The sequence below is a fragment of the Echinops telfairi genome, unplaced genomic scaffold, assembly GCF_000313985.2.
Source record: "Echinops telfairi isolate 266 unplaced genomic scaffold, ASM31398v2 ScPeMD7_5592;HRSCAF=6446, whole genome shotgun sequence".
Lineage (NCBI taxonomy): Eukaryota > Metazoa > Chordata > Mammalia > Afrosoricida > Tenrecidae > Echinops > Echinops telfairi.
In genome coordinates this window covers 217,451-237,985 of record NW_022109491.1, presented here as the reverse complement: position 1 = coordinate 237,985, position 20,535 = coordinate 217,451, and the positions used below count along the sequence as shown (strand labels likewise).

Genomic DNA, 20,535 nt, shown 5'->3' with positions numbered 1-20,535 from the left:
AGATCAATACATTGCAGTTACAGGTGAGACTACAGAATTAAGAACAAAACCATAATTGAGACACATTCATTATGTTATGCAGAAGAGTTTACAAAATTGTTCCGGGGCCTTCTAATCAAGGCAGTCCGGACATGACTCATGAGTATGTGAACCCTAGTGTAATGTTCTCCAACAAGGACCCATTCAGGCAAGCCCCTAAAGGAGATTGCCCCTCCCTGGGATGGTTAGCGGAATCTGGAGGTAAGTCACTTTCCAGTGCACTCTGCTTGAGGAGGAGACTGTTAGCATCCATGGTTAGTGGTCGGAGGGAACTCATTGAAAGCTTAATCCACATGGAGACTCCGCAAATGGATTTGGGGCTCTCACTGTCATGCCTAACTTTCTACAAATCAGGTGCTTGGAATTTAAGCTATGATACAATCCCCTCCCGATCATGGATTTTATTATTGACAATAGTTTGATCACACAGCCTGGTGTATTTATTCCATGCAGTCTTAGCTGACACCTCATTTAGATGGCTTCTTTTTTTAAGACAAGCCTTTAAGGGCCCAGACGCTAGTCTTTCTGATAATCAGACACCATCTGATTTCTTCACACTTTTCTATAGCACTCCTATCTTTTTCTTTTTTTACTGTTTGAGGTGAAAACTCTTTATTCTAAGAAAGGATAAAAAATACTAATAGAAGGTAAATTTTCAATTCTTGGCCTAAGTCTTAGTCCTTTCCAGTGGAGCCAAAGCCTCCTGAGCCCCTTTCAGTGTCATCCAAAGCTTGAACTTCCTCTATTTCTTGATAAAAAAATCCGTTCACAAATGAGCTGTGTAATTCGATCACCTGTTTTACTTCAAATTTTTCTTTGCCAAAATTAAACAGACCACTACCAACATTTCCTCTATAATCTTCATCTATGACCAGCTCCCACATCTATGAAGTGTTTTGCAGCCAAGCCAGAACGTGGAGCTACTCTTCCATAGCACCCAGAAGGCAGAGCGATCTGAACGTCGGTCCTCACCAGGGCTTTCTCCATGGGTGGGACTGTATAGTCCTAGGCACTGTAAAGTCATAGGTTGCCGCCTGTGCGGACCCTGGTCGGTTGGGGCTGTAGCGTGCTCTGAGAGCTTGGCAAAGCTGGGCCCTAAAATCTTACCATAGTGAAGGATGGGGGGAGTGCAGAGTGGAGATCCAAAGCCCATTAGTAGGCCACTGGAGATCCCCTTGCAGAGGGGTCTCGGGGAGGAGATGAGCCAGTCAGGGTGCGATGTAACAATGATGAGAAATACAACCTTCCTCTAGTTCCTAAAGGTTTCCTCCCCGCTCCCACTACCATGACTCGAATTCTATCTTGCAAGACTGGCTAGACCAGAGGAGGTACACTGGTACAGATAGGAAATGAAAATACAGGGAATCCAGGATGGATGAGCCCTATAGGACCAGTGGTGTGAGTGGCAAAACAGGGAGGGTAAAGGGAGAATGGGTAGGAAAGAGGGAACCGATTACATGGAACTGGGTGTGACCTCCTCCCTGGGGGACAGACAACCAAAAAGTGGATGAAGGGAGACGTCAGACAGGGCAAGATATGACAAAATACCCATTTATAAACTATCAAGGGCTCATGCGGGAGGGGGGAGCAGGGAGGGAGGGGAAAAATGAGGACCTAATGTCGGGGGTTTAAATGGAGAGAAAATGTTTTGAGAAACGATGTACAAATGCGCTTTACACAATTGATGTGTGTATGGATTGGGATAACAGTTGTATGAGCCCCTAATAAAATGTTAAAAAAGAGGAAAAAAAAGAAATAAAAAATGATGAAAAAAAAAAAAAAAGAAAATTAAAAAAAAAAAAAAGAAAAAAAAAGCTGGGCCCTCCTCGGCAGGCCCGGCGCACTTGCTGGGAGAGAGGACAGGAGTGGCTTCGGAGGGCCTGGCAGTGCAGCGACAGGCTGAGAGCAAAAGCGCACCAGGAGGGGACGGGCGAGAGAGCACAGGAGGGAGTCAGCAGCAGGGAATCTATAGCACCTGTATCTTTAGTGATCACTTAGAGAGAGTAAGTATTAAGCAGGATCACAGAGCTAACTGTTCGCAAGCTAAGGTTTATAAGTGCAAGTTCAAAATCCATTCATGTGTCTAAGGTTTACACACACATACACATATATTATTTAGAGCAGCAGTTCTCAACCTTCCTAATGCCTCGACCCTTTAATACAGTTCCTCATGTTGTAGTGACCCCCCCAACCATAAGATTATTTTCGTTGCTACTTCATAACTGTAATCTTGCTATTGTTATGAATTGGGCGACCCCTGTGAAGGGGTCATTCATCCCCCAAAGGGGTCTCGACCCACAGGTTGAGAACTGCTGATTTAGAGGAAGCATTATTAACTTCGTGAGAAATAATATAACTTTCATGGGACATTTGGTAATTCTAATAATAGTGTTACTAACCTAGCCAAAATATAGATTCAAATCATTAGTTATCAAAGGATAAAATGTATATATATGAAAGCTTTTACACTAAAATATATGGGAAATTCTCTTGTACAGGTTTAAAACTTAGTGACAGAATATTGCTTAAGAAAACGAGGGGGGAGGGGAAAATGAGGACCTAATGCCGGGGGCTTAAGTGGGGAGGAAATGTTTTGAGAATGATTAGGCAATGAATGTACAAATGTGCTTTACACAATTGATGTATGTATGGATTGTGATAAGAGTTGTATGAGTCCCTAATAAAATGATTTAAAAAAAAGAAACTTAAAACACATATAAAGAAATTGCACTGTATAGACTTTATTTAAATCTGAATCTAAACAAAGTCTTTCAAAAAACAGAAAAGTGACAACTCTGAATTGTAAGATTAAGGATGTGCTATGATTGCTATTATTTAAGGTTTGATAATGGTATTTTGAACATGTGAAATAAAAAATTGAAAAAAAGAAAACGAGGGTTAACTACAAGACAACAATTTCAATAACACTCAATCACCAAGGTAAAACTATTTGTCTGCATAGTTAAGACATGTCACAAAAAAGCAAGAAAATATGAAAGTAGCAAATACAAGTTAGTTAAGATATAAATCATTGGGCAATCACAAAAGCAATAGAGACTTGAACAAAGTCTAATGGCTTCAAAGTCAGCAAGCTTGGGACAGCCCTCCTCTGCTTCTTCTCACACTAGGGCGTCTCAGCTTTAAGTCCAAAGGAGCATTTCCATTCCTTTAATATGTAACAGGTGTGTTTAAGGTAAAGTCCAGTTCACTTAGTGGAATTTCTAAATTGAGGCCTTTTAATGAGACCTATGAAGACTGCTGTACACCTCGCAAGGACAAAATCTAGAATCCAGGTAACCTATATAGCAGGCTGGATCACCAAAGGCAGAAAATAAACTCAGTGAAAGATGCAGGATTAGCAGCATTAAAGAGGGCAGATTCTCCCATAGGGGGTCTATACAAGTAATGGTAAACATTTTCCCTAAGGACAGGCTGCCCTTTCCTACTATATCCTCCAATAAAAGTAAATTACCTTTTGAAAGACATCCCTCCCTGCTCTGCTCATGCATTTCCCCTGAAATTCACTGACCATGATTGTGGTCGTGTCTATTAAGTTAGGGTGACTGTGGTACAATGCTATATTGTGGAACCATTTGGTCCTTTCCCACCTCCACAGGAAAAACCGAACCCATCTGAGGTGAGGCCTCTTCTGAAGAAATGGTTGTTAAAATGTACAAATGAGGAAGTGATAAATGGATTATTAACCCTAGCAGATAAAACTTTGGCAAGGAGATCAGAATAAATGATAACTGATCAGCCCTCAATCCAAATAACTAGTCTAGCTTTCCTTTTTGGAATCTATTCCCAAAGTGGGAATACCACCCCCTTGCGGTGCTGGAATTATAATCTGAGGTAGGAGGGCTGCAAAAGCAGATAACAGATACCTACACTTTATCCTGGGTACTAATTTTTTTTTAAGACCAAAAGTTTAAAAAGAGCATCTGGAGTCCAGTGGTTTATATGTGGGTTATCCCCACTTGCACAAAAGTAAGAGGTAGACAGAACTATTAACGGCAATATTAAGACAAATGTTTAACAATAACTTGCAAGGTCAAGACTTGAATATATCCATTTTAACAATAACAAGTACCATGAGCTATTTGTTTCTATCTAAATAACATCAGTGGCAGCTACATTTTGTAGAAACTTCAGGTTGTGTATGTATAAGGATGCTGAAACATTCATCTATTAAGAGACAAAACTGTCTCTCTGGAACATAGCAGGAAATCCTACTATTATTTTATTCTGTAGCCTATAGCTTAAATCTCATTAGTTTATCTAGTGGTTTCTATGGATTTGTTACATTTGCTAATAGAAGCTTTTTATTCGAGAAGCGTGATATTTTGAACCCATAAACAATTAGGGAGACATGAAAAAAGTAGTTACTTATATGCAGAAAATACTCTTAAAACACCCACACTGTTCCCACATAAAGAATTTAGGGAAGCGTTTCATCCTTTTAGTGGTTAATTACTGTAACCTTCTATCAAACTCACTTGATCCATTCAAAATTTTTCTCTGACTCCTGTCTGAATGCTGTCACTGGTCTGAATACTTTCTAGCAAGAAGGATAAGAACCAAGAGAGAAGAGATTTGAAAGCTTGCACCCCCTCTCAGTAACAAATTCAAATGGAATAACAGACCTAAACATAAGAGCTAAAATTGGAATGTTCTTGGAAGAAAACGTTGGATTAAATATTTGTCATTTTTGATGGACTCTTAGATATGATACCAAAGCATAAACAGTAAAAGGAATAATACATAAAAAGACCCTATCAAATTAAAACATGTGCTTCTAAAAGCACCACCTAGAAACCGAAAACAAAAAAGAATGAAGTACAGGTTCATGCCACCGCATGGATGAACGGTGAAGATATGGTGCTAAATGACAGGTGCCGGGAACCAGATAATGTGTATTATCATACTACATATATATGAAATGTCCAAAAGAGGCACGTATATACGGACTAAAATTAGATAAGTGGCTGCCAGAGTCTAGGAGTGGAAAGAGACTGCTTGTAATTTTAAGACTCCTTTTTCTGGAAATAGATAATAGTTAGACATTGAATCACCACGAGGTGGAATAAAGTAGAACACAACTAACAACAACAACGACACAGAAGGTAGTGGTGGTTCAGTGGTAGAATTCTTGCCCTCTACTCATGAGACCGGGTTCAAATTCCCAGCCATGCTTCTCAAGCACAGCTATCACCCCTTTAACACAGGAAGATTCAAGCTCTTAAAATGCTGACCTGCTTTCAGCAAGGCTTCTAGACTGAAGGTCTAAGAAGAGCCCAATATTCTACTCCCAAAAAACCAGCAAGGAAAACAATGCAAAAAATAATAAACAAACAAACAAAAGGAAAACAATGCATGGATACCAATGGCTTGCTCACATTCTTCCTGGGGTGACTGAACTGGCGTCTGACTTTATAGCAGCGAACAAAACTCACAGTTTGCACAAATCTCTGAATATACTGAAAAACATGGAATTCTACACCACAGGACTTTTACTATATATTGATTATTCTACATAAATAATTCTTTTGGGGAGTGTGTGTATGATTTAGAGCTCAGATGCTCTCTCATGCCTTCAGAAGGTCCACATTTGACTATCAGGAGAGGCCAAAGATGTGAATTTCTGACGCAGTAAATGTCTTTCTCTCCACTCCCAACTGGGCACTTGCATGCTAGTTTGACATTCTAGTTTCAGTGTCTTCTTGCTAGGAAGAGTGCTAGTGCATTTAGCAGCAGGTAGAATTCAAAACATCCAGGGAAAGCTGTTTGCTGCACATTGTTTGGGTTTCCTCCATGGATACTGCTATAAACCCCATTTGGTTACTTGCAAACTGTGGGCCACAATTGATTACACACGACAGGTTGGGGCTGGTGCTGCTTTGGCTTGGGAGTACAAGCCATTCCCTTCTTACAGTCAAATGGGAGAAAGAGCAGCAGAGGCCGGTGGTGGAGCAGGCAATGGAGTACCAGGAATTTAGTGCAGGGCAGTCAGGTAACAGAGACACCCCTTCTCTTTCTTCAGGGCTGATAGATCTTGGTATTATAGATACTTTATCTCACTGAACTCTGAAAAGATTCTTACAAAAGTAGCAGTACTCCCTCTACCTAACAGATCTTTTGAAGGGAGTCGCTGGTTGGTGCAAACATATAAGGCACACCACTTCTAAACAAACCTCACCCCCACCCCCACCATCATTATAGTACTTTTTTATTTTATATGCACTTAGCTCAGTATTTGCTAAACAAAATCTTGAAGGTTTGGGTTCACCCAGAGGTGTCTCAGAAGAAAATACTGGCAATCTACTTCTAAAAGTTATTCATTCAAAATCCTCTGGATTTCTAAAGAGTTGTTGATATCAATATAACACTGCTTCAATCTTCCCTCCCAAACACAGCACAAACACAAGTCAATGGTGTTAGTCACTGAGGAACACTGCATTGAGTAGTAAAGGAAAACAGCAGGGCACTGGAAGCAGGCAAGGATGAACGAATCTACAACCAGTTGCATACAGCAGCAAAATCACTTCTTTCGATATCTGTGTATTCTGAACACTTGGTTTGTGGAAGGCAATGGATGACAGTGAAAGTCTAAAATCGTTCTCTCGGCTCCTCCCCTGGCCTTTCATTGGCTCCCCCCTCCTCTCCCATCCTCGCTCCCCTGTTCCGTTTCCCCTTGTCCTCCTTCCCTTCCCCCTCCCTCCACGTGGACCACCAAGCAGGGCTGAAGTGAGTATTGCTACCATGAAATGTGTCTGACTCCGTTATTTCAATATCTCTTCTATCTCTTATGCTCTCGACTTTAATATAGTATTTATATATCACAACCTTACAATTGTGCCTACCAGACCCATGATGATGTTCTATGGGTAGGCTTCCCCTTGCAACCAAAGAGCCATGCAAACATTGTGGAGGGAGTCCTGACCTGACCATTCTTACTCAAGTTGGTGGTACGCTGGGTAGAAAGAAGTCTCCCAGTCTTGGTTTTAGGCTGGGTAGAAAGCAGGCTGTTGCCTACTGAACACTATGCGATAGCATCATAAGGTTCTCCAGCAGCTCACAAGGGATCCTCTTCAGCAAAATTTTGGGGAAAGCAAGCATTATCATTGTTCTAAAAATCAGTTTCCTATGGATTCACTGGCTCACTGCAGTCTGGCTTCACTTTTCCACAGTGTCCTCTTGGCCATCCTTAGTCTTTCTTAATTAAGGCCGTTCTTAGTAATCCTGATCCAGACCCTGTGTCCTGTGCTCTAACCCAAGAGAAATATCAAAACAAGTATCCCTTAACTATTAAAAGGACCAGGAAGTCACAGGAAGGGAGCTAGAAGGAAGATGACAGGGCCGTGGAAGGATGTGGAGGGGAAAAAAGAAGAAATGTGATTAAAGCAATCTCTGACTGAAAAGCCCCAGGTTCCAGTCCCTGTCCTGTCATTCGGAGAGACCAGTGGCAAATGTGGCTCTCAGTTTTCTTAGAAAGAAGTGGGTTTGATTCAAGGTTCTCGTAGGCCCCTATACCTTTACTAGCCTACCAGGCGATGATGCTAGCAGGCAGCCCGATGGGAATGAAAACGGAGATAAAAGAACATCATCTAAGTCAGAAGAGAGGCCACTTTTCAGAAAGCTACCACTAATGTAGGTCTCCAACGATAACATCTCAAACGCCCATGGAAATCTTTCTACATTTGCAAAGACACCAGGTAGGTGCTCCTTGACAATCTGGACTTGCTCGAAACCCTTCCAAGATACAGCTGACTCAAGGTTGCCTCATGTTGGTGCTCTGTGTGGTGGGCTGCCTTCTGGACAGCTGCCATCCCAGAAACCAACCTGAGCATTTTCTACTCTATCGGGTTATGACGCTTTTCTCCCGCTATGCTGCCCTTTAACTCCATATGTTTAAAAAGCTGCAAAGGCAGAAACATTCAACAAGATGAAAGTTAAAGCAAACACCATTCACGCAGTCTCCCCGTGCACTTCCCATTATAGGCACCTCCACAAAAGAGAGGGGTGAGAGTGTCTTCAGGGTCTGGGGGTGGAAACACAATGGGCTTTATATGTGAGCATGGATTTCGAATCCAAAGCCTGCTGCAGGATGGAGGTGGGGGGGGGTGAGCAGTGTGGCCCTGGAACTTTGGGTACCAGAAAACAAAAGCCAGAGCCCCCACGCTCACACCCAAAGGACACAGGGCAAAACTTCCTGATGAGGTCTGAGGTTCACTTCCTGATGACCATGTGATATACATAAGCTATCTCTGTTCTTCTCCCATATGGTGATCCTCCACACCCTCCTGGGTTCAGGCTCATACCTGATGGGCACCATAGATACAGGCAAGTGAACATCTCTTTAAAAAGTTGCTCTGTTTGGGAGGAGCAGCTGCTCGTCTGTGGCCACACAGTACAATAAAAAGCAAATAGTCAACTGAGTCCATCAGACCGTATCAACCTATGCCCTTAGATTCAGAAAATTAAACTGAGTGAGAACACAGTGAGAGAAAACTTTGTCAACTCATGTTTAAAAGATTCAGGATTTTTAACTGACTACAATCTCAACCTCAATTCGTCAGAAATAGAAGGCTATTGTTTCTACACACAAACACACACACACTCTAATAATAAAATTATTTTCATTTTAAAAAAAGTCCAAAATCCACTACAGAAGTCCTCATTGAATTTCCTTCTAATCATTAATTCAAAAACAAACAAACACGACCCCAAATCACTGCCACTGAGTGGATGCTGACTCGTAGTAACTATAAGACAGGGTAGAACTGCCCCTGTGAGTTTCCAAGACTTTAACTCTTTTTTTAAGTAAAAGGATCACAGCCCAATGTGTAACCACTATTCCACCAGGGCTCTGACCATTAGCCACAGATGCTACAAACACCTTCACTGTATGCAGGAAAGTAAAATATCTCCACCCTCCTAGCTAGCCTAGGGAGAAGCAGTCTCCACTGGGGGTTCCCGGGGGGTATCTTTGATGGAGATCATCTTAGAATTGCATAGTTGTGGGTCACGTCCTGACTGCCTTCAGTGGAAGGCCCAATCTTGCAAACTCTTCTACATAAAATAGTGTACATTTCCCAGTCGTGTTCCTGTTCTCCTTCTGTAGTCCCACCTGCAACTGTGATGTGCTGATCTGCGGCCAGGCAGACTCAAGGTTGCTGACTCAAGGTTGCCTCATGTTGGTGCTCTGCGTGGTGGGCTGCCTTTTGGACTACTGCTGTCCCAGAAACCAACTTGAGCATTTTCTACTCTTTTAAGATGGTTTCTCTTGTCCTCCCTGTCCTTCAAATCTCTGCATCTCAGCACACCCTTGGATGCCATAATGACCCTATCCTGATGTCTTTGTCTTGTATTTGTCCAGTTTCTCCTTAATTTATATTTGAAATTTGGGGCCCTTTTGTACCGTAAAAGAAATGGCAGTCTCAGTCACAACTCCGGTATCTCTGGGGGTTCAAGGAAGGTAGAACCAGGGAAAGAGGTGTTTGCATTTCTCATGATTGCAGCAAAGGTGAGCACTCTTGAAATTATGAACCGCTATTTTGTGGCTTTTAGAAACCTTATTGTTTTCTCAGCTGCAAAGTGTACGTGTCCTTCTCTCTGTCCTTTTGCCTTTGATGCTTAGGTTTTGTGGGACTCAATCTTCCAAAAATTGGAATTCTTCAGCTTTTGACTGGAGACCCAATGTCATGTTTTGTAAACATTTGGTAGGGATGCAAAAATCCCTAATGTGAAGAGAAGCAGAGGACAGATATGCCAATGTAATGGGCTTTGAAGTCATTAGATTTGTTAAGCTATCTATTGCTTCTGTGGTTGCCCAGAAAATGACAACTTGGGACTACCATACGAGGGGGTATCCCCCATCCCTCCAAAAAAAGAAAAACGGAAAAAAGCTCCGCTGGGCAGGGCTTTCGTAGTGTATTTATTTTTGCTAGGTGAGCATCGAAAAACTTGCTTAGTGCACCCAGTGGCATCACCTGGGAAGGTTCTCTCTGGCCACAGTGAATTTTTTCGTTAGAGCAGTTTTACTTGAATCTCATTTTTTTGTGTACTGGCCAATTTCAGAGAACAGCATGTGGCGGTGAAATTTTGTTTCCTGCTTGGGGAAAAATGCTACAGAATCTCGTGATGTTGAACACAGCTTACAAGGACAGCACCATGGGAAAAATTCAAGTGTACATACAAGTGGTTCTCTCATTTCTAGAAGGGTGAAATTTGTTTGATGACAAACCTCATTTTGGATGTCCGTCAACTTCCTGAATGGACAAAAATGCCAACTCATAGTGCATTTGAGTTTGTTCTACCAGGTCAGAATGTTAATCAAGCTATTTAGACGTCCCGAAGCTAGTCTAACTGTATGCAACATAAAAAGGCCTGATTTGTGGCAGACAGGGGGACTGCCACCATGATAATGCACTTGCTTATGCAGTCATGTCAGGGCATCAATTTTTGGCAAAAAACAGCATGCCTCTCTTGCCCCATGCACCTTACTCACTTGACTTTGCTCCATGCGACCTCTTTTTTTCTCAAACGAAGAGGGACGTGAAAGGACAGCAATTTGAGGGATGTATAAGAGGTGAAGAAAAAAACCAAGGTAGGTGCTTGTGATAGGTTTATTGTGCTAATCTGGCCAATAGGAACATGTGGGGTTAATCAGGTCACAGTTTGGAGGGCAGAGACAAATGACTCTGCACGGTCTGCCCCACTCCCCCTTGCTCTCTGGTGATGGGATATGCTGGAGCGTGCTACTGCTGTAACTAGTTCTCTGCTTCAACCTGTGAGCTACACTACCTGTGGGCCAGGGAGACCTGTGGATTGTGTTGCTAAAGCTTGAGGCTTCTTCAAGACCTGCTTCACCACGCTGTTGGTGGCGTATTTCACTTGAGCTTGGTGGATCCTGTCGCCTTGCACTGCTTGCATTTGATACCCCATCCAGACCTGCTTTGCTAAGCTCTGGAGCTACTGACCCACCTTGCTGCCTGCCTTACCTGAGGGAGGACTCTGCTGCCTACTTCCTTGACCTTGGACCTGGAAGCCCAGGTGAGTTAAAGGACTTGCAGTATATTAACTGTTCCTTGGAAGTGATTTGAACTGAACCCTCTGTACGGCAGTGTGAACTGTTATATTCCTTCTTGCTGTATAAACCTAGCCTCTTATATACCATATATACTCGAGGATAAGCTGACCAGAATATCAGCCGAGGGACCAAATTTTACCACAAAAACGGCATTAAAAATGTGCTGAAACACTCGGTTTATACACAAGAATATACGGTATATATAAAACCATGAGTTCTGGTTTCCTTTCTCTACCCTAACACAGTGCTGTCAACCATCTAAACATGAGTTTGAAAAATGCTTCCAAGAATGGAATCACTGATTTGACAAATGTATTAAGTGTAATGGAGAATACTTTAAAGGTGATACAGTTGTTTTGTAAAAACATTTAAATACATCGCTTTAGGGGGGGGAAATTATGTGGGGTTTTTTTGGGGGGGTAACCTTGTATATTTATTTTCCTATTTTCTTTGCTTCTTGTGACACGTGTTAGTTTGTAGATAGTTTAGCATTAGTGAATGAATATTGTTGAAATTGTTGCTTTGTGTCTAACTCTCATTATTTTCTCAAGTCACTTAGGTCTTTAAATATGTAGAAGTGAACTTTCCATGTAGTTTACTCTGAAAAAATTAAAGGCATATTTTCCCTTTTCTCTCATATTTTGACTCTGTACTATTGGCTAGGTTAATGATATTATGATTAGAATTACCAAATATTCCATGGAGGCTACTTACATTATTTTTCAAAAAGCTGATATATGCGGTCTCTGATGTAAATCTTAGCTATATATAAACCTCAGTGGATAAGCATAAAGTTAGCAGTTCTAAACCACCAGTTGCTCCTTGGGGGAAAGATGAGGCTTTCTTTTCTTGTGGAAAGGTGGTCTCAGGAACCCACAGGGGTAGTTCCACTCTGCCTTAGAGGGTCGCAGAGTCAGAAGTGACTCCATGGCAGTAAGTCTGAATTATCTACACGGATTTCTAGGTTACACTTAATGGTAAACTCTGAGAACAATTAGCTCTTATGTCCTGATCAACATTTACTTTATCGAAGTAATCACTAAAGACATGAGCTATAGCAAAGTGTAGTGAAGAAATTGGGTAGTGCTCAATTATCAGAGAACAGCTTCTGGGGTTCTAAGGGCTTGTCTTCAAACAAGAAGCCATCTGAGGTGCCAACTAAGTCTGCATAGAAGCAACACGCTAAACTGTGTGATAAAGGATTGTTAGTAATAAAATCTGTTATCAAATACCTGGTTTGCAGAAGGCTAGGGATAACCGTGAAAGGCAGAATCCATTTGCAGAGTCCCCATGTGGACTAAGCCTTCATTGAATTCCTTGTGATCATTAAGGATGCTAAACAGTCTTGCTCTCAGAGTGCATTGGAAAGTGGATTATCTCCACCCTCTTCTAGCCATCTCATGGAGGGGCAGTATCCTTTATTTATTTATTTTTAATTTAAAAAACATTTTATTAGGGGCTCATACAACTGTTATCGCACATCAATTGTGTAAAGCGCATTTGTACATCATTCTCAAAACATTTTCTCTCCACTTAAACCGACATTAGGTCCTCATTTTTCCCCCCTCCCCACTCCCTCATGAGCACTTGATAGTTTATAAATAGTTATTTTGTCATATCTTGCCCTGTCCGACGTCTCCCTTCACCCACTTTTCGGTTGTCTGTCCCCCAGGGAGGAGGTCACATATAGTTCCTTGTAATCGGTTCCCTCTTTCCTACCCATTCTCCCTTTACCCTTCCTGTTTCACCACTCACACCACTGGTCCTGTAGGGCTCATCCGCCCTGGATTCCCTGTATTTTCAGTTCCTATCTGTACCAGTGTACATCCTCTGGTCTAGCCAGACTTGCAAGGTCGAATTCGAGTCATGGTAGTGGGAGCAGGGAGGAAATATTTAGAAATTAGAGGAAAGTTGTATTTCTTGTCGTTGCTACATCAAGGAGCAGTATCCTTTAGGGGACTGCCGGAGTGTGTCCTTCATGGAGATCACCACAGAGGGTCCCACAGTCATGAGTCATGTCCTGACTGCTTTGGTCAGAAGGTCCTGGACCAATCGTATAAGCTCTTCTAACATAATGTGTCCTGATTATAGTCTTATTCCCACTTGTTATCCCACCTGTAACTGAGATGTATTGTCTGCTGCCAATCATATGTGTTCTTTGCCTTCCCTTTTTAAAAAAGATCATTTTATTGGGGGCTTATACAACTCTTACCACAATCCACACATACATCAATTGTGTCAAGCACATTTGTACTTGTACTTATACTTGAGAATGACTCATCATTCTCAAAATATTTGCTCTCCACTTAAGCCTTTAGTATCGGCGCATTTTTCCCCTTTCCTCCCTGCTGCCCCCCCCTCCCTCATGAACCCTTGATAATTTATAATTATTTTGTCATGTCTTACACTGTACGACAACTTCCTTCACCCACTTTTCTGTTGTCCATCCCCCAGGGAGGAGGTTATATGAAGATCCTTGTAATCGGTTCTCCCTTTCTACCCCACCTTCCCTCCACCCTCCGGTATCACCACGGGTCCTGAAGGGATCAGCTATCTGTACTGGATTCAGTTTTTCCGGTTCCTAACTGTACCAGTGTGCATCTTCTGGTCTAGCCAGATTTGTAAGGTAGAATCGGGATCATGATCGTGGGGGGAGGAACCATTTAAGAATTAGAGGAAAGTTGCTGCTTCACTGCACGCTGACTGGCTCGTCTCCTCCCCGCGACCCTCCCTTCCCCCTTTTGATCCCTGTAACTCCATGAACCCTTGGACACCACTATAACGTCATGCTATTACTTTCACTCATCTAGATAATGTATCTTTATCTTGTCTTTTCCTGTTTAAGATTTAATAGTTTTCCTAAATCATACTTGAGATTTGTGGTTTCTTTTGAACCCTAAAATGCCTGCTCCTCCTACCAGACATGTGGGCCACTGCTTGCTGTGAACTAGCAAGTAGTTCCAGCAAAAGAATCTGCCTCTCTAACCGATAATGATCTACCTGTGACCCTCTTCCAGGGGACGGACAATAGAAAAGTGGGTGAAGGGAGACATCAGTCAGTGCAAGACATGAAAAAATACTTTATAAATTATCAAGGGTTCATGAGTGAGGGGAAAATGAGGAGCTGATAGCAAGGGATCAAGTAGAAAGAAAATTTTTGAAAAAGATGATAGCAACAAATGTACAAATGTGTCTGACACAATGAATAGATGTATGGATTCTGATAAGAGTTGTGCAAGCCCCCAATAAAATGGTTTTTTAAAAAAAGGAAATCTGCTTCTTTAACCACCATCCCTTTGCTTGTGTAGACAGGACCCCCAATGTGCTCACCTACAATCAACAAACTGATTCCCTGGGGTTCTTTCTAGAGTTGCCAATACCTCTTCTACATGAACTTTTGCTGCAGCAAGGCTATTGAAAATGGCTACAAACGGACCCCCCATGTGTTAGAGACAGGTCCTATAACCATCACTATTTTTGTTCCCCTGACCATCCCATTGCTCAGGCCACTGTAACAGGATGGAAATATTTTGGTGTGGACTCAGGTCTGCTTGCTCCCCCTTCTGGATGGCACTGAGGATTGTTGACTGAGGCTGCTGTGTCAGGAAGTAGGCATCTTGTATATACTACAGCAGTAGTCCTCATTTTACTTGTGGTGGATCTGATAGGAACCAACCAAATCTGCCACCTGAATTCTTGTACACTGACAGAAGGGTCCCTGAAGTGGGGTCTACTCCCATGGTCAGCAGTCTCCCTACCTCCCTCCACATTCTTTATAGCTCAGGCCTCTAAAATCAACAGGACAGAGCTCACTGGGTATTAACTCAGGCTAGTGAGTCACCACTTCTGGATGGAGGCTAGTGAGTCACCACTTCACTGAGGCTACTGTGTGCTAGGAAGCAGTTATCTTGAATAGAGGCTGCACTCAATCTAACGTGGCTCCGAGAATCTGAGTGACATGATAGCCTTTTGTGAAGAACCCATTGTAGTTTAACAGTCCTCCCTTCCTAGTAACTACTGGTTCCCAGGTTATTGCAAACTGCTACGATGGAATGTGCTCCCATAGTAAGCACTACCTGCCATCCTGTATTCCTCATAGTTCAGGGTTCTGAAACTTGTAGGGGTCAAGAGATCCCAAATCTCAAATATAATTGAGAATATTTATTGTCTTAAACAGGACAAAACCAAGACAGAGACAGCTGTCTCATCTCGATGAGGGAGACAGACTATCATTAGGGCATGAGGCCATAATGGTGTCCAAGGATTTACGGTGAACTGTTTGCATATATCGGTGAGTGCTGCAAATCTACTGCTCACAGTACTTGGCATCTGAATGTCTAACTGTATTTGGGGTTATGATTCCTGAATATGCTACTCTTATACCCCAATTTCCATTAAGAACTCACCTAGGCAAGGGCCTAAGGCTAGGTCACCCTGTCCTGAACTGGCTAGGTGGTAAGTTAGGTGCTGTCAAGTTGATTCCAATCCATAGTGACCTGATAAACAACAGAGTAACACATTGTCCAGTCTTGTGCCATTCTCACAATTTTTATGCCTGAGCCTATTGTTTCAGCCACTGTGTCAACCCATCTTGGTAAGGGTCTTCCTCTTTATTTAGGTTGCTAACAGCAACCTAACAGCAGGTAGAAACCACCAGCTGCTCCACGGGAGAAAGATAATCCTTTCTGCTCCTGTAAACAGTTTCAGTCTGTATATCAGTGAAGAGACCTCTGAAAAAGACATCAAGAAAACAATAGAATTACGATAGCCACACAAAAGATAAAGGACTTAGGAATAAATGGAACCACAGAAACAGAAGGTCTATGCAAAGAAAACTACATACCAGTACTTAAAGAAACCGAGACTCACACAAATGGAATTGTTCACGGATAGGAAGGCTTAATACTGTCAAATGTGAATACTACCAAAAGCAATCTATAAATAAAACATAATTCTGAGCCAAATTCCAACTTCGTTCTTTAAGAAATGGAATAACCAATTACAAACTTCATATGGTGAGGGAAGAGACTAGGAAATGCAAAGAACTCCTTAAGAGGAACAGAGTAGGAGCCCTTGCATTGCCTGACTCAAAATCTATTACACAGTCTTTTTTTTTTTCCCCGAAAGGGCTGAACTTACTCAAGAAACTGTGAATTTGATTTCCACTTACCCTTTAAGACAAAAGAGTAACTCGTGGTTTATTAAGAAAAAAATTTAAAACAAAAGGGCAATCAAGCACTTGTAGAACTTATATGAAACTACAATTCTTTTCTATTCCATTTAGTTACAAAATGTAAAACAAGTCTAGTTAGTTACTACGGACACCTTCCCCTCATAAAGAGCAGGAGACTTCTTCTGAAACTGCCTCAGAAATGGGAGGAGTGGTGATTTGTGGAGGTAACATTTTGTCTTCCTAAGTCACCCAAGAAAGGTCACTGGAATCAAGTTTCCTTCTTACACACTACCTTCTCAGTCATCCTCCCTGAGTCTCCTGGTGCAACAGGAGGTTCCGATCATTGCTGCAGCACTTCATTCTTCCTGCCCTATGCTTCTCTGAAACACAGTCGTCGTCTCTGGTCCACAGTGAAGTTTTCCTTTGTCTCAAATTCTTATTTTCCCTACACACAAAAATTTTAGTCTATATCTTATGTTATATGAGGAGTTAGTCAATCAAAAGCCTTGACTACACTGCACACACAAGAGCTTCTCTGGAGAGTCAGCTGATGCTTAATGAGCCTTTGCTTACAGCTAAACTTCAAGCTTTGCCCAAACTCCTTATACAGATGTGACTTCTCCCGTGTGCCCTCTGATGCAGAACTGACTTTCTACTAAAACCTTGCCCATATTCATTACACACATGCAGCTCCCTCCTGAGTGTCTTCTGGTCTGATGATGTAACTTTTGATTAAACACTCACGTACACTACTTACACACATATGGCTTGTTCCCTGCATGTATCCTCAGGGGTGTGATGAATGTGACTTTTCACTACATCCTTGTGAATACTACTTACACACATACAGCTCTTCTGAGTGTGTCCCCATGTTATGAGTTAACCTGTGTTTAAAGCCTCACCCACAGTTCATGTACACATGTGGCTGCTCTCCTGAATGTCAAGTGTGTGATGAGTTACCCTGTGGCTAAAGCTTCACCCACAGTCCATATACACACGTGACTTCTCCCCTGAGTGTGTCCTCTGGTGTGTGATGAGATAAGACTTTTGGCTAAAGCCTCGCCCACACTCCTTACACACATGTGGCTTCTCTCCTGAGTGTATCCTCTGATGTCTGATGAGATTTGACTTTTGGTTAAATCTTCGTGCACACTCCTTACACACATATGGCTTTTCCCCTGAGTGTGTCCTCAGGTGTGTGGTGAGCGATGACTTTTGGCTAAATCCACGTGTACACACCTTACACACATACGGCTTCTCCCCGGAATGTGTCCTGTGGTGTATGATGAGTGTTAACCTGTGGCTAAATCTTCGCCCACACTCCTTACACATGTATGGCTTCTCCCCTGTGTGTGTCCTCTGGTGTATAATGAGAATTGACCTTATTCTAAAGCCTTGCCCACACTCCTTACACACATGTGGCTTCTCACCTGAGTGTGTCCTCTGGTGCATAAGAAGATTTGTTTTGCAGGTAAATCCTCGGCCACACTCCTTACACACATATGGCTTGTCTCCTGAGTGAGTCCTCAGGTGTCTGTTGAGAGTTAACCTGTGACTAAAGCTTCGCCCACAGTCCATGCACATGTGTGGCTTCTCTCCTGAGTGTGTCCTCAGGTGTGTCATGAGAGTTAACCTGCGGCTAAAGCTTCGCCCACAGTTCATGCACACATAAGGCTTCTCCCCTGAGTGTGTCCTCAGATGTGTGATGAGATGTGACTTTTGGTTAAAGCCTCGCCCACAGTCCATGCACACATGTGGCTTCTCCCCCGAGTGTGTCCTCTGATGTCTGATGAGATGTGCCTTTTGGTTAAATCTTCGTGCACACTCCTTACACACATATGGCTTCTCCCCTGAGTGTGTCCTCAGGTGAGTGATGAGATGTGACTTTTGGTTAAATCCTCGCCCACACTCCTTACACACATGTGGCTTGTCCCCTGAATGTGTCTTCAGGTGTGTGATCAGATGTGACTTTTGGCTGAATCCTCGTCCACACTCCTTGCACACATATGGCTTTTCTCCAGAGTGTGTCCTCAGGTGTCTGATGAGAGTTAACCTGTGACTAAAGCTTCGCCCACAGTCCATGCACACGTGTGGCTTCTCTCCTGAGTGTGTTCTCTGATGTCTGATGAGAGATAATCTGTGACTAAAGCTTCGCCCACAGTCCATGCACATGTATGGCTTCTCCCCTGAGTGTGTCCTCTGGTGTGTAATGAGATATGACTTTTGGCTGAAGCCTCGCCCACACTCCTTACACACATGTGGCTTCTCTTCTGAGTGTGTCCTCTGATGTCTGATGAGATGTGACTTTTGGCTAAAACCTCGTGCACACTCCTTACACACATAAGGCTTCTCCCCTGAGTGTGTCCTCAGGTGTGTGATCAGAGTAAATCTGTGGCTAAAGCTTCGCCCACAGTCCATGCACACATGTGGCTTCTCCCCTGAGTGTATCCTCTGGTGTTTGATTAAATATGACTTTTGACTAAAGCCTCGCCCACACTCCTTACACACATGTGGTGTCTTGCCTGAGTGTATCCTCTGGTGTGAAAGCAGATTTGCATGGCAGGTAAAGTCTCGCCTGCACTCCTTGCACACATGTGGTTTTTCTCCTGAATGCATCCTCTGGTGTGTGGTGAGAGTTGACTTTTGGCAAAAGCTTTGCCCACACTCCATGGACATGTGTGGCTTCTCTCGGAAAATCTTCCTCTGATTTGTGATGAAATATGATTTTAGGCCAAGCTCTGGCTCATCCTTTCTGTAGTTGACTGTTCCAAATCTTGAGGCTTCTAATTCCTTGACCTCTTTGTCTGTTTCCACACAGCTGTTCACTCTTTGGATTGAGTAGGGCTCTTTTCGTATCACTGTGTTCCCTTCTCTGGGGTTTGCTGGCCATCTCCAGGCTGGGCTGGATTTCTTTCTCTCCCCTGTGCTTCCACACAAGGGTTTGGAGACATCTTTTCTTTCCTGATCTTCCGTGTTTCCACTTCTGCAACTCTGACCAGAATCTTGCTGCTCCAGTTGCTTACGATGCCCTGGGCTGGCATCCCTTGGTTGGAAGTGATTCTCTGCACACAAGTTGGGGAATATCTGAAGCACATGCTGGCTGAGGACTTGCTGACAGGAGAGAGCCAGGAGGCAAGAGGAACAGGGAGAGATTTCTGTTTTGGGTTCTGTAGGAGAGAGAAAGTTTTCCGTTAGTGCAGTTTTAAAGGGGGCTCCTTGGGCTGTGATGCCTTCTCTTATGACAAATAGTATCTCGCGGCTAGAGTCCAGGGGTGCGGTGGGGCTAGGGTAGAAACAGTTATGAGTCTGACTACTAGTTAAAAGGATAATGATTTTACTGGAATAAATCAGGGAACCGATAGAGAGGTCTGAGAGGCCAGGCCCAATCCCAACTACATGGACAGTCCCTCCTCCCCCCAGAAGAATTCACTTCAGAGGACAGCACTGAAGCTAAAGCTCAGGGAGAAGGACATGTCTGAACAGAGCACAATGGAGCAAACGCAGAGGGAGAGAGAGTGGACCACATCCTGGGCCCACCAAGCCCTGAGGACCATATTCCTGCTCAGAGCAGCCTGCACAGAGAGGACTATAGGGCCGGCCCCACCAGGAGACAAGATGTCCCTCACTGACCCATAGAACAACAAGAGACAGCCATGGAGACACAGTGCAGGAACTGTGTCCCATCTGACCCCACCACACAGAGGCGAAACACTAAGGGCATGCAATAGAACAGCAAGGGGAGCAGAGCAGTGAAGTCCCCGGGAATACCAAAAATAGACTTTGGAGCCAGGGGGCTCCCCATCAGACTAGACCAGAAAACACTCCTAAAGGTCAACAAACAGACCTTGAACTATTTATAGGATTTTCTTTTTTTTGTCATTGGGTTTTGTTTTGTTATGGTTGTTTTGTTCTCTTGTTTTTGTGCTTATTATTATCTCTGCACGTCTATCTAGATAAGATAGGCAGGATAAACAATCCAGAGGAGAAAACAACTGGACCGACGGTTCCGGGGAGGACCTGGGAGATGGGGAGGTGGGGGGAAGGGAACAACAAGTGATCTAAAATCTATGACGAGGAGGGTATAGGAGGCCTGGTAGGGCGTGATCAAGGGTAATGTAACCGAGAGGAATTACTGAAACCCAAATGAAGGCTGAACGTGATAGTGGGACAAGAGGAGAGTAAAAGGAAATAGAGGAAAGAACTAGGAGGCAAAGGACATTTATAGAGGTCTAAA

General features: G+C 43.1%; 1 protein-coding gene and 1 pseudogene across 3 annotated transcripts in view; both read right to left on the bottom strand.

Moving 5' to 3' along the window:
* Window positions 1-655: 655 nt before the first annotated feature.
* On the bottom strand, window positions 656-10,983 carry LOC105979875 (annotated as a pseudogene).
* Window positions 10,984-14,327: 3,344 nt separating this feature from the next.
* LOC101652779 (zinc finger protein 343-like) overlaps window positions 14,328-20,535 on the bottom strand; it is an 18,188-nt gene continuing 11,980 nt past the window's right edge. The window contains exons 3-4 of one of the 3 annotated variants that reach the window (XM_045295335.1): window positions 17,732-19,468; window positions 14,328-15,858 (exon numbers count right to left, since the gene is read on the bottom strand). In XM_045295335.1, the coding sequence (XP_045151270.1) occupies window positions 15,743-15,858; window positions 17,732-19,468 (1,853 nt within the window). In that variant the 3' untranslated portion in view covers window positions 14,328-15,742. Of the gene's footprint in view, window positions 15,859-16,006; window positions 19,469-20,535 lie in introns of those variants that run through there. The other 2 variants (XM_045295336.1, XM_045295334.1) reach the window with 2 other exon arrangements.